Raw genomic sequence first — 15,072 nt, 5'->3', positions numbered from 1 at the left:
ACTGTCTTCTATCTCATGAAAAAAACTGCAGCCCTGGTTTCAGACATTTGTGATGTCACTTTCTCTCTAGTTCTTCACTCCTCCAGCAAGAAAAGGCAAGTCAAGACCTTGGATTTCAAATCTTAAAAAAGAAGCAGGTAACAGAAAGTTTAGACTTAATTAATTAAAAAACAAAAGCTCTTTGGAAGTCTTCTTTAACATCATACAGCAACTAAGAGGACAGTACTTTCCTTTTTTGGCAAGGCAGTTCACCTTTAAATAGGCTTCTATCTGACTTCCAATTTTGTGAGTACAAATAAGTATACCTGTAATTCATTTTTTATATTTGCCAACTAACTGCAGTTAGCAAAGGTAACATTTAAACCACCTGATTTGTATACAGAAGTAATTACTGAAAATCTGGCTCATTTTTGAGTAATCTAAGTGAAAAGAGACTCAAAATCTGAATTTTTAAAAAGGGGATATATTCCCCCTCTGCTCTTGTGTAACACAAAAATGGCTGATAATTTTCCATTCATATTTCCCGGGAGGGGGGCGTAGCAAATTTCATCCCAAAAGATCACTTGTTGTAACTAATCTTGAAAAACAAAGCCAAAGAGCCTTGCTTATTATTCATTATTTGAATAAGCTAGTGCTTAGGAGCCCCAGTCCTGGACCCAACTGTACTGGGCGCTGTACAAGCAGAGGACATTCCTTTCTCTACCACAGACTTCCCGTATGACCTCTGGCAACTCACCTTGTCTCTCTCTGCCGTATTTCTCTACCTGTAAAATAGGGCTAATAGTACTTCCCTACCTCACACTAGTGTTGTGAGAATACAGCCATTAAATCCTGTGAGCTGCTCAGATACTATTGTAATGGGGCCACATAAGTCCCTTAGCTTGACAGTATATAAAGACAGTCCCTGCCCCAAAGAGCTTACAGTCTAAGTATGAAAGAAAGAAAACATACTCCCAGATGCCTTTCAGAGGTTGCATTAGAAACATTAAAGACAATAGGGTGTTAGTGTGCACACGTCTGAAACTTGAAATAAAATTACGTCGAAAGAGACTGAGATCAGATCTACATAGGAGTGCTTTGCCAGTATAGCTGTACCGGTGTACTATACCGACAAAGCGCTCCTCCTGTGGACACAGCTTAGATTGGCAAAACTGCGCTTTTGCCTTGATAGCTTCTCCTAGCCTCCTGAGTAAAATAAGCTGTCCCAGTAAACGCACAGGGTTTGCTAGTATAACAGTGTCTATATTAGGAGCTTTTGGTGGCACTGCTGCATCTGTCACAGATCACACCTCGACCGACAAAAGACCTGACCTAAAACCCCAGCCTTGCTAAGCATCTCCTATGCAGTTACAGACTTGCATTTGTCTCATGAATCACTTGTTTTAGTTGGCCCCCAGCAACGGTATATCGGAAAAGAAAGAGGGTGAGTTATATCAGGGAGAGCTCCTGCATTGGCCTGAGGATGGACTAGATTGCCCCAGGGGTCTTTTCATGATGGCTAGAGACAGATGTGTTTGAGTCAGGATCTAGGTTAGGTTTAAGTGAGGGTTAAGAAAGCAGGTTTAAGGCCAAAGCAGCACTAGGGTTCAGATACCAAAATCTTGTGAGTTATCTTAAAATCCCATGAGAACAACAGTTCTTGTGAGACTTTTGCCACTTTGTGCTGCATCCAACTCAGAAAATAGGCATCTACCATTTTTGGATCTGTAAGAAAAATCATAGCTACTATTTCAGATCCAAGGATTTTATCCCATCCCTTCCCTGTCTTTTAAAATGGAAGGAGCTGTAGATCTCAGGATCTCATGTTCAAGTCTGGTCGGTCTGTATCTCTTCTATTATTTTTGCTCTTTCTTTGAACATTTCCAGATTTCTGTGGCATAGGAAATTCCAAGAAATGACAGTGGCTATTTTGCCTCAGTACATGTTCCATATCATTTCTTCAGTCTTAATTGCAAAAACTCCCTGGACTCTACAGCTCTCTCCCAACTTCACCGTGTGTGCCACCACTCAGACAATTCAAACAGGAAGACAAAATATCAGAAAACCACTATATCCATAGAACTCAGACCTTCCTACCTGTCACATTCTTCTTACATAGGAGTTACGCAGCATGCTCTTTTAAAGCATATAAATCGTTTAAAGCATGGTATATTTAGACCTGGCCATCAGTAAAGCTTTATGCCTTGTAACTGATGCTAAAGGATCTTGACAGCTTCTAACTCTCTTGCCTCATTACTCTTCTGAATGTCTATTTAATACATTTGATGTTATTCATTACTGAGCTAATAAAGTGCTGAATTATGACAGAGGTAGGATTTCATTGGCAGAGGATACAACTGAACAAATCCAATCTCTAGAGGTAGTAAAAGGAAGATATGAACTTTCATTAAGGACAAGCCAAGTTTTGTTTTTACTGAGAGGCTGTAGCCAGGGCCAGCTCCAGGCACCAGCTTTCCAAGCAGGTGCTTTGGGTGGCCTTCAGAATGGGGCAGCAGTCCATGTCCTGCGGTGGCAATTCAGCAAGCGCAGTGGCAGTTATGTTTGGTGCTGTAGAGAAAGGTGAGCTGGTCGAGGGATGCAAAGATGGGAGGATGTGAACAAAGCAATAGGCTAGGGAAATTATCTTTGCTGCAGCATTCTGAATGGATGTGAGAAAAGACTGCATTTGTCAGGGCCAGAGAAAAGAATATTGCCATAGTCAGGAGGCAAGAAGATGAGAGCCTGGATGAGAGTTAGCTGTGTGGATGGATAGGAAAGACTATATCTTAGAGATGTTATGTAAAAAGAAACAGCAAGACTTAGACTTAGATTGGATGGGGGGACCTAGAGAAATGATGACCAGGTTATAGGTCTGAGTGACAGGCAGGATGGTGATGTTTTCTATAGTTATCAAGAAAGGAGAAAAAAAGACATTGCCATATGGACATCTGTTTGGTGAGCTACAGTTTATGAAATGAGTTGATGGTCTCTGTGACTTCAGATCCCAATGCAATCAACATGGCACCTTTCAAGAGCACTTTTAAAACTTATTAAAAATACATAAGAAAACCTATCCAAAACCTTAGTTATGTAACATTTCTCTTGTTCATTAGAATTCGTTATTCACAGGATGCCAGGTGCTTCCTGTATGATATAAAGACTGTCTCCAGCTGTGAATGGAAGCGATTTAGCATTCAGCTACAGGATCAACTCTCCTAGCTCGAACCAGCAAATACACTGTTACATTTAATCCAGACTTCCTTATCGATATTCAGGAGTTTTGCCATTGACTTTAATAGGGCTAGGATTTCACCCATAGTATGTAGCAAACAGGAAACCCACTTCCAGCAGTTGTTTTATTAACAGTCTGTGGGATTTTATTTGTGGAGGATGCACATAAAGCAGAGAGTTTGGAATAATAAATAGACTTTTAAAAAGACAGTGCTATTATTGACTGGATACAGAGGTTAAACTCAATTACATCTCATCACATTTCCATAAAATAACTGAGTGTCCGTGAGAGTGCAATCCGAGAAATAAATGATCTGGGCAGGTTCATCTGGCAAGCTTAATTGCCTTGTGCCATGGATTTTGTGAAGGGGCTTGAGAACCCTGTCCTCTTCCTGAATCAAATCCATGTCTCATTCCATGAAATTCTGGTGTATTCTGGTGTAAACACTTGCAAGTACAATTTTAAATTTCACTTTCTCCAAGCTCTTGTGTGAATAAATCTTGAATGCTTGTGTGCAGACCTCAGGCTTTGACTATTTGAATATTTAAAGTTTGATTTTTTCCCTGAAAAAAAGATGGCATCATTGTGTTCAATTTACAAGTAAACCAGACTCAGATGCGGTGGAATTTGTGTCTTTCTTCTGCATGTGAGGCTGAGAGCAGGATCTGGGGAATTTGGGCCGTGGAGCCGTGATCTCTGCAGGCTGTGAGGGAGAGATCCATGGGGGCACCCCACATGGAACTCTTCTACCACTTCATGGCTTGAGTGGGGGAAAATTCCTTCCATCCTGTAACTCAGGTTGTACCCTGGGGTATGGGTTTGTCCACTTGTCAGTAGGACATCAGTGTGACCTCTATATCACAAATGAGTCATACATGATATTACATTAGTCACTGAGTCATCCAGCTGGTATCCAGAGTTCTCCGAGTAGCAATTACCCCAAATTAGTACCAATGGCACTTACAGTCCTGTGCTCAAAGTAGAAAAGGTGCAAGTTAAAGTTGCCTTGAACTGAGCAAATTAGGCTGAGGCACGCTTCTGCCCTAAACCATGAAACTACCTACTGTCCACTATCCAGTAGGTGTTGATATTAAGTAAGGTAAAGACCAATAAAACAATAACATTTTAATCCTTTTTTGAATCCCACTAAGCTCTTGGCCTCAGTAACATATTGTGCCAATAAATTGCATGAGTTAATTATGAACTCTGTAAAAATATTTCCTTTTTTTCAGTTTAATATTGTTTGCCTTTCCATTTCATTGGGTGTCTCCTTGGTCTAGTATGAGAAAGGGTAAAAAGGAGCTCCCTATTTACCTTTATAATCTTATTTTGGGGTATTGTTTTTAGATCTAGTTTCTGCCATATTCTCAAAAGGATCATCACTGATTTCAAAATATATCCTTAATGCCATGGCTCCTTATGTTGTTATGTAACATGCAACGTGTTACCTTCAAAAAGCAGTAAGAATGAATGTAGTTACCGAATTAAGTCTAGCAGTGCATCTGCAGAGCTCATAATTGGCTTTCCACTCTCTTCAGTGTTCTCCTTCTGGGCTGCTCCACCAGGATGGATAATGGAGACCATAATTATTCCCACAATCACAGCCACAAATGTTGTCCACAGATAGTAAGTGACAGTTATGATGCCTAATCGACTGGAAGTCTTGGCATCCAAGGCTGCTAGCCCAGACATTAAGCTGTAGAAAAAACAAATACAAAAAAACACACAAAACATATAGTATCTTTTGCATATAATTAGTACAGTGTAAAACCTCATTTCTTAATTATTCTAATTATCCTCCACCTACTTGTCTATATAATGATGCTTCTGGAAGGAGCTTTTCGATCCAGATGTCCGAGATTCAGTCCCCAGAGGTGACTGAACCTGGGACCTCTGGATCTAAACGCATGTGCCTCTACTGTCCAAGCTAATAAAAACAGATCCTAGTAGCTTGAAAGAAGTAGCTGTTTCACAAAACTCCATGCATGGTCTCGCAACTGGCAGGAGACAGAGCCACACTGTGCTAATGTGGGTTACATATGGTTCCCTCACTGGGAAATCAAATCACTGCTGTGGGTGCGTGACTAGATTGATGGACTTCTTTGACTACCAAGACCACTAATTTATGCAGACATACCCACCTTTATTGAAATATTGACCCTAACCCTGGCCATAGGCCGTGGAGCTGAGGCTCCAACAACCTGGGTTGTTGCCCAACCACCTTTTGGCTCACCACACCCCAGCTTGGGGCAGGCGATCCAGTGGGGTCAGGGCCAGGAAAGGAGTGGGCTGGTGCATCATAGAGGGGATGACCCTGCTGGCACATGAGAGCCAATGGTCTGGAGCAGGGAGCCAGGCCAGCCCTGTGGGACAGGAGCTGCTGCGGGGTGAATGCAGGGTGGACTCACTCTCCAACCCTCTCGGCTGTTCCAGGGTCACCATGAATTTCATCCCTTGCCTCATAATATTAACAGACATGCTTTCTTCTTCCTACTAGCTTTTTCCCCTCGATATGTTTGTAAAATTCATTCTCCTTCCTCTTGGCCTTTTGGGCTAGTATTACATTGTTCTACTATTTTGTTGCTCTTTTTTGCTATAGGCTGTAACTGACACTGCATTCACGTTTGGGTGTTTCCACCTTGAAATCCATTAAAGAGTGTGAGTCACTCAGCTGCTATGGTAATGGACGTCATAAGTACCGATGATACATACAGAGACTATTAACTTATAGTTAGTACTCAGATGTGCTTAACTTATGGTTATTACTAATATGTGGTTAAATTACTGTTGCTGAGTGAATAAACTGACCACAGCAGTTTGTTACTTTATTAGTGAAAAAATAAACTAACCGGACATATTCTGTTTAGCCATTCCAGTAATGTATCACCTTATTTTCAGCGTCAAAGCTCCATGTGCATTTTGGCACAAGTAAAATAAGTACATATTGACTGCTCTATGAATCTCAAGGGACCGATTTTCAAAACTGTCCATGGAAAAATTGTGTGCAATTGGCACCTGACTTGTACATAACTTTACTCTGCTTGCACATGCAAATTGAAGAGTTACATAGAAAAAATGGTCAGTTATATGTTTAACAGGCTATTTGTGTGTGCAATGACAATTTCTAGAATCAACTGCGGTAACCACATGTGCAACCTAGGCATGTGATTGTGTCTGGTTTTTACATAAAAGTATAAAGATTGAAGAGGGTTTTGCCATGAGCCCTGTGTCAGGGCAATGTGTTCTTGTGCTTCTCCAAGAGCAGACCAGGAAGCAGATTATGACTCATTCTGCTTCCCAGTTTCCTCCTGCTCTAGTGATGGGGTCACACATTGTACCAGCCCTCTGCTTGGTACAGTGACCTGGTGTAGCTGCACTGCCCCACACATTGGGGAGTGAAGCCCATACCCACCCTGCCCATCCATTCCTCATCCACCTATGTGGGAGGAGGACCAGAGGCTCTTCAAGCCCCCAAACATCACACAGCAACCTTTGTAGTGCTTTACTGCCCCCTAATTTCACTGCACAGGCACATAAGACAGGCCGCCATCTAGCCCTAAATTTGCTCAGCACTGCTTTGAACTAGGCCCAGGATCATGAAGATTTATGTTATCTCAAGCTGTGTTACAATTTACTAATAAACCTGGAAACACCAATGTTTCACTTGGCTTTGGTTAATGTTTAATTTTTAAAACAATTTCTAGTTTCCTTTAAATATAGAGCACAGTAAAAAAAAAAATAAAAAGATGCAGTACAAGTACAAACATGTTGTCAAGTTTTAGTGTGACCATTTCATGGAGCTGTTACCATTATGGAGAGTTGCTTGTCAAATCCTTCATCACAAATAACCATTTATTAGCAGACAACTCCTGATATTTGCAGGATCCCCTTCATCTTGCACTGTTTGGTGAAGTTGTCTAGAGCTGAAGGGCAGCTTAACCTTAATAGTAGATTGAGTGAAATAATAGTGGTGGGATTTAATGCTCAGGTTCCTGCTATCCATTAGAATAATTAAGAAAATGCATTGTTTTTCTGCTTTGCCAATCTCCAGTCCAGTATGTTTTGTTATCAGTTCAGAGCAGTACTGGGGGGAGGAAGGGCGAGTATTGTTCTAAAACAAACAAAAAACTATTTTATAAAAGTTAAGTTAAATATTGTAAGTAATCTAACTTTCACAGGATCATTTTATGCAGAATAATTTTGATGTTAATTAGACTACTGGAATCAAATTCTGCTCTCCATTACAATCTTACAATTATACTGTTTTCTGAGGTGTGACGGAGAGCAGAATTTGACCTTTAATTGTCAACTGGTCCCTGGAAGAAAACTGAAATGGCTTGATCAAGAAGATACATGTTTGTTCTAAAGCCGGGTTACAAATGTAGCTCCTTTTTCAGTTTAACAGAGCATTTGCAAACTGTTGCTGATTTTTTTCAAATGTATTTGTTATTCATAAGAATTCACTGAGCTCGCTTGGTCTATTTGCCATTTGATATTCACATTATATGATTAATCCGCTGAGTCACATGATCTTGATTCTGTGCAGGTACTGAAACAAGACTAATGAATAAATCACTTCCAAATAATTAAATAATAAATAACTTAAAAATTCATGGACCTCTTGAATCGTGAACATTTTTACAAATACCCTGCCATTGTCTGAATACACATGAACAATTTGATCATACAAATCCGAGTGAACTGAACTGTGTGCCTTTATTTGAAAAAATATGAAGAAAACCTTTTTGCAGGATCACCCTATCAAGAGAAGATGGAGGAATTGCCTTTGTGCCCTAAATACAGGTTAACACCTTTTGAATCTAACACATAAATATACTGACTCCTGACAAGCTACCTCAATAAAAGGAAAAACTCAAATGTTTCTGTAACATACAACCAGTTCTCTAGTTTCACACCAGTCACCATTTTTAATTATTGTTACTTATATTACAGTGCCACCCAAAGCCCTTAATCAGATTCAGGGGTCCTTTATGTTAGGTACTGGACAAACAGAGGCAGAGGGAGGCACTGATCCCATGGCTAGCAGATCTGTAACTAGAAAGATGTGTTCTGTGGTGTGGACAGGGAACTAGACTACAATACTTTGGTTCTATTCCTGGCTCTGCCACTGACCAACTGTGTGACACTGGGCAAGTCACTTCTCTGTGCTTCTGTTTCCCCTCTCACCCTTTGTGTGTCTTATCCATTTAGATTGTAAGCTCTTCTGGGTAGGGACTGTCTTCTACTACACCGGACTGTCAGGGGCCTAGGCTGCAACAGGGCCAATCTCCTGGCAAACTAATGAGTGAAGCTGGCCCTGATTGACCTGCACCTGCCTGCTCCAGCCCCCAGCATCTTTCTGACTCTCAGCTGAGACCCTCAGCTCCACCTTCTAACTGTGACTCTGGTTAACCCTTCAGCTTAGGCTTCATTTTTTGACTCTGGCTCTGATCCCCCGCTGTGCTTTTTGACTGTGACTCCAATTAATCTTTTGGCTTTGGCTTTTGGTCTCTGACGTCCAGCTATTGCCCTCGGCTTCTCTCCTGGACCCGCCCCATCTGGATTCATCTCTAAGTGATAGGCCAGACTCTTGCTCCAATCAGTAGACCAGACCACCTATGACTCGGTTGCCGACAGTTTAAGCAGCCCAAAAGATTGAACAAGGGCAGGTAAGGGGCCAGACTGCCCTTCAGCTGGATTCTGTGGAGACAGCCATTTATTTGGACGATATTCTGTGGAGACAGCCATTTATTTGGACGATATTCTCATTCTTTCCAAAAACCAGATGCTGCACAAGCAACAGGGCCCATGTTCTCAACACACTCTGCCAAAACCATCTTTATAACAAACTAGAGAAATTTGAGTTTGACAGAGATACAATCAAGTTCCTCTGGTATATAATTTCCTCTGAAGTATCTGCCATCTCCAGGTAGAATGCCCCAAAAGTTTAGTGGTTTCTTGAGTTTACCAATTTCTGTAGGTTTTATCAAAGGATTCTCTCACCTTTTTGCCCTGAAAACTGCACTCCTTTGAAAAGAGGTCCACTTTTGTCCGGTCATCAGAGACACAGATTGAGTTTGGTCAGCTAAACAGATCTTTTACCTCAGCTCCCATTCTCGTACACCCAAATCCTGCCAAGACCTTCACCATAGTGGCAGATGCTTCGAACTTTGCCATTGGAGCCGTTCTGTCACAACATACTGGCTCTCAAAACCAATTCCATCCCTACACCTTTTATTCATAAAAACTAACACCCACTGAGAAGAATTATGATATCTGAGACAAGAAGTTACTGGTGATAAAGGCACCATCTGAAGAATGGAGATAACTTCTAAAGGGAGATCGATTCTTGGTCCTGGTCATTACTGATCATAAGAATCTGGAATATCATCAAATCACTTGTAACCTTAAGCAGCTATCGATCTACGGGTCACTTTCCTTTGTCAGATCTGATTTCATCGTCAGCTATTGCTTGGGATCATGGAATGGGAAGACAGATGCCCTGTTCCACAAGGATGCATATGCCAGGTCAACAGGCTGATACTTAAGCTCAGTAGCAGTAGCAGTCCAGTGGCTGCTGAACACATTCCTACCCTGCAGCTGCACTTGGTCCTGTCCCTGTCCCCACTGTCTCTAGCCATGCTCCTGCTCCAGCCCCCAGCTTCTTCCTGACTCCTGGCTCAGACCTTTGGCTCTGGCTTCTGACTCTGCCTCAAGCTAACCCTTTGGCTTAGGCCTTGGTTTCTGACTCCTGGCTCCAACTCCTGCTCTTTCCGCCCCCCATACTATGTTTTTTGACTGTGGCTCAGATTAACCCTTTGGCTTAGGCTTTGGTTTCTTGACACCTGACAAAACTTTGGGCTTCCCTCCTGACCCACTCCTGCTGGATTCAGCTCTTAACTGGTAGGTAAGACTCTTGCTTCAGCTACTAGGCCAGACTACCTATGACTTGATTGGTAGCATGGACACACGTTTTGTGTCTCAAGGTGCTACTGTAATACAAATAACGAAGAAGTAGCCATGGTACTTACCATGAAGAGCTTAAATCCAAGAAGACAGGTGGCATACAAAGGGTGCAGGAGGAAGAGGCAATTCAATTTTATATTAATCTATATTTTTATATTTATGCATGTTTTCCTTTTTTTGGTTTTAGTTTTGTATCACATAAATAGCTTTCTCCCAGTGCCTGTCAGCTAAGCCACCATATGTTGTCTGCTTCCTTATAGGCCTTTCAGCAGAAATGGAGTTTAAAAATGGATTTTAGGGAGGAGCAAATCAGTGCTGTCTCTCTCTGTGCTACCTTTAATAATCCATTTCTGACACTTCTGCTTTTTATGGTTTACAAAACTTAAAAAATGACCAGTGCTGTTGATCATACTTTGAAATTGTTAGAGCATAGATGAGATACTTTTAAGAGTTAAACTGCTGCTTTTACATTAGAATACAAATGCCTGCTAATGTTTAAATTATTGTAAATTACCGTTAAAATATTAACAGATTTATTATAGATTCAGTTAAACAGAACAAATAAAAGATCAAAGGACAAGATGACTAAGTATTTGGAAGCAAACTGTTTGTTCAATGGTCAGAGTGTTTCTGGAAACACGGGTTGTTTGGAAATCTTAGTAACAATACAGATAGCCAGCTTAATATGTTTTATTTCTAAGAGTCAGCAATTGTGCTCTGGCTTTTGATTTACCCTCTGCTTGCCAACTAAACCTACTAGATGAAAACTAATTACATTGCACACTAAACTAATGTTATGTTTCCGGCTTTGAACCACAGAGGAAAGAAATTCCATGTTACAAGGTAGAAATTCCCTCTTTAACTCTCCCACATGGTGTCTAACCATTGCAGCTTGTATGGCATCAGATCCTAAGAAGTACTGGGCCACCTGCATCTTACACTGAAATAAATGGTAATTATGGGAGCTCAGCACCTCTCAAGATTTGGCCCATGGCCTGCAATATCATCTGCAGATGATAGGCCCAAACTGAGGGGAAAAATTTCTCTTTGTTATGATTAAGTAATTTTATATATATGTAGATTATCGTCTGTCTGATAATCCCAAATGTATTTAAAGCATTAATGAATGAAGCTTCAAAATATCCCTTTATTATCATCTTAATTTTACAGACAGGCAAACAGACAGGTTAAGGGCCAAGTTCTGACACCTTGACTCACATTAGAATGACCTGTAAAGTAAGGTACTACTCAAGAGGCCTGATACTCCACCTCCTTGCACCTTGTGTGGTCCACTGCACCTGTGCAAAGTGAATGCAAAATGTAATCAGTTCAAAATGATAGTATTCTACACTTACTTTTCACCGAGATAAATTATTCCACAGGGTGCAATTCAGTGGCGAATCAGGCCCAGCACGAGTCATGGGGAAAGAAGCTGGCCCTAAGTGTCATATTGAAGGTTGCACAGGAAATCTGGGGCATAGCTTAGAAAAAAGCTTAGGTCTTGCAATTCCCAGTCCTGTGTCTTAACCATTAGTCCCCTTTTCAAACACAATTCTCTCTTTTGAGGCCCAAAGGAGTGTCCATGAAGCTTCTAGCAAAGGATGACTGCGTGTGACCCCTTCTGAGAAAGTCATCACTTCCGTTAATCAGGAAGTTGCTCTCCAGTGAAAATGAGCACTCGCCCGCCACAGAGACTACAGATAGTCTTCCCACAGCTCTTGTAACTTCAGCCAGCATTTAACACCATTCTTTGCTGTCAGCCTGAAGCTTTGTGTATGTGACAAAGTTATACTGATTGCACTAAATCAGTCTAGTTGATTCCTTAGTGATGTAAACCACGTTGATAGAAGGCACTCAAACAGAAATAAGAGTGTCCACACAAGTGGGTTAGGTGATTTAGTTAAATCAGTACAACTTCCTCCTTTAGACAAGGCCTAAAAAGAGCCTGAAAGCTGACAGGAAGGCCTGGGACAGATGCCTCAACATCCAGTGAGCATTGCACAAATAATAAAAACATTAATAATAAAAACAATAAATACCTCACACACTATATAGCCCTAAGACAAAGAGATTCGTCTAAACCCAGAGCAATACAGTCTTCATTTTCAAAGAACCTAACGCAAGAGTAAAAGGTGGTTGGACTAACCCAAACCAGTTTATGCAGATAGGAGTATTCTTCCCTTTTGTGACTTACACCAAAGACCTACATGCTGAAAAGGGTATGAGAATGCAAAATGTGCATGCTTTTCTTCATCACTATAGAATATAATACAAACCATACCCTAGGATCTAGAAATATTCTAATACCAGTTTAACCACATGATCATATTGGTTGGACAGTATGAAGAAGTTTTCATGGATGTTCATTGTTTTATAGATCAACAGGGGACTTTCAACAGGAGACTGATGGTGAAGGCACTCTGAGCACAAAGTTAGAATGGACTTGGTTACTCGCAAAACAAGTACATCTCTGCTGCTTCATATGCCTATCATCAACTTGAGGGCGAGGGAGCTACACATGGGAATATGATGTGCAGTTAGGATCCAATCAAAGCTTGGCTCATAGGTGATAAATCCTGGAGGGGGCTAATAATGAGATTGTCCTGTTTTGGGGATTTCATTAACAAGATCATCATCTTGTAATAAGATTATCCTGCCACCAGATAAAGTAGTGGTGAGGTAACACTGTGATGAGGTAGTCCTCAAAAGTAATTAACTATGGAGGCACAACAGGGGTAACCAGTGGAGGGGTGAAAGGCTGAATAGGGTTTGCAGTTCTCAGACAAGGCACATACTGCTAATTTCATGCAATGCCCAAGTTAGAGAAGGAAGGGGTAGAAATTACCTGGCAGAAGGCTGTGGGTGGGATGGGGCATGCTACATTTTAAGCAAACCCTGAGAATCACTTTCAAGAAGAGAAGTCCAGTAACTAATATGACAAGTCTGACAGTGTCTGACGTTTTTTCTTAGTTGGCTTCAGGTGTTTTTGATGCCAAAAGGAAGAGGAGATCCAGTCTACCACACACACCCAGCATCACAACTATTGCATAACATAAGTAATATGCAGTTACTCCTCCAAGAAAGGGTCTCTTCACTATTGGTCTGAGCAGCCCTAAGAGTTCTTATAATGGGGTGGAAGAATGTCAGTGAAAAATATGCCTCCTAATTTCTAGAAAAATAGAGAAGTCAGGAGAGGTGAGCTTCCAAATGGTTGTCTAGCTTAAATCAAGCTGACCTTACAAATTCAGGTTTTCCCTCTATTCTAGGTTCTTATAATGCACATTCTTGACTATATAAGTAAACAAAAATACTCCCAGCAGTTTCACAAGCGTCTTTCAAGATGTTGTATTAGTTCACTTTTAACGTCTTAGCAGACACATTTCAATATCGTCCAACCAGTATCTGGCTCTCATGTACTATAATGACACCCCTCATCTGGCCTCTGAAATTGATCAGCCTTGAAGTCACATGAAAAATGTTTGATACATGAAATTAAGTCACCAGACATAAGGCAAAGCATTCAAAGAGTTGTTTGGTGTTTGTCAGAGTTTGGGCAAATGGAAGTCCTACAACTTAAGATACTTTTCAGCCTATCTGAGTAGTTATGGCAACCCTTGACTTTCCATCATTTCTGCAAAAACATGAATGTTCTTTTCACTCCACTCCCAGGAAACATTTGTTAATTTTGTTACAGCAAAATATGCCCTTGACTATAAGGTTTAATAGCTTTTCCAAAATGTATATGAGAATAGTTAATGCTAACAAATTTTGGAAGAGATATTAAATGTCATGGTCGAAAGTTTAAGCCAAAGCCGAACTAGTAGGGACTGAGACAATTCTTGCACCTTCCTTTAAGGTTTAAAGTCTGATGTTGGGCACTATCTGAGACAGCATAATGAACTAGAGCAGATCTCAGGTCTAATCCACTATGGCAATGCCTATATTTCTATAAAAAGAAAAGGAGTGCTTGTGGCACCTTAGAGACTAACCAATTTATTTGAGCATAAGCTTTCGTGAGCTACAGCTCACTTCATCGATGCATCCAATGAAGTGAGCTGTAGCTCACGAAAGCTTATGCTCAAATAAATTGGTTAGTCGCTAAGGTGCCACAAGTACTCCTTTTCTTTTTGCAAATACAGACTAACATAGCTATTACTCTGAAACCTATATTTCTATACATTCCTCTCTCACATACACAACCCCATGACCTCAATTTTTGAAATGAACAAAAAATCTGATGTGTGTAATGTTCCAATAAAATAGGAAAAGTATTTCAGGGGCTTCTTTGTGCTCCTGGGAGTAGTTTGTTTCTTCTTTTTCTGATTCAACCTAGTTGATCCAATAAATCCTTGGTGAACTTGTGCATTCTCAGGGTCCAACAATCATCCAAACGGCTGGTCATCAAGTTGTACCCACTGAAAGTTCTGTGTTCACTATGAGTCCAAATGTTTCTGGGTTTATGGGCCATCAAACCTCATTAAAGTTGACTTACTGTGGCTTGTTGGTCTGCATGCTGCACAACTGATGGCCCATATTAGCATTACTTGTAGGGTATAGAATTTTACTTTTAACAAATGAAATGTGCTCCACTATGAGGCTTTAGTTAGCTCTACATTTACATTGGTCCATTTCCTGTAAAACAATTTATCGTTTCATAATATGACCAATTCTAACTTGCCTTTTCTAAACTGATGTATCAGATCACATCAGAAAATCCCACTAATTGGGGATGGAACTTCATTAAGTCATTGTACTTACTCTGAGTTTACATAATAAGAGCAGAATTTTGCCAATAGCTATCCCCATTCACTCGTGGCATATAGACTCTGAAACATAACATTTTAGGTGTCAGTAATTAAATAGTTCACTGATAATCATCCTAACAGAAACATCTA

General features: G+C 40.6%; 1 protein-coding gene across 7 annotated transcripts in view; it reads right to left on the bottom strand.

Moving 5' to 3' along the window:
- The window catches only part of SLC1A7 (solute carrier family 1 member 7), a 95,146-nt gene that overhangs the window by 46,615 nt on the left and 33,459 nt on the right, over positions 1-15,072 (bottom strand). For all 7 annotated transcript variants that reach the window (XM_073357664.1, XM_073357666.1, XM_073357667.1 and 4 more), the window contains one exon: positions 4,692-4,907. In XM_073357664.1, coding sequence (XP_073213765.1) covers positions 4,692-4,907 — 216 coding nt within the window. The remainder of the gene's footprint in view (positions 1-4,691; positions 4,908-15,072) is intronic.

The sequence above is a fragment of the Lepidochelys kempii genome, chromosome 8 (assembly GCF_965140265.1).
Source record: "Lepidochelys kempii isolate rLepKem1 chromosome 8, rLepKem1.hap2, whole genome shotgun sequence".
Lineage (NCBI taxonomy): Eukaryota > Metazoa > Chordata > Testudines > Cheloniidae > Lepidochelys > Lepidochelys kempii.
This window is presented reverse-complemented; position numbering and strand designations above follow the sequence as displayed.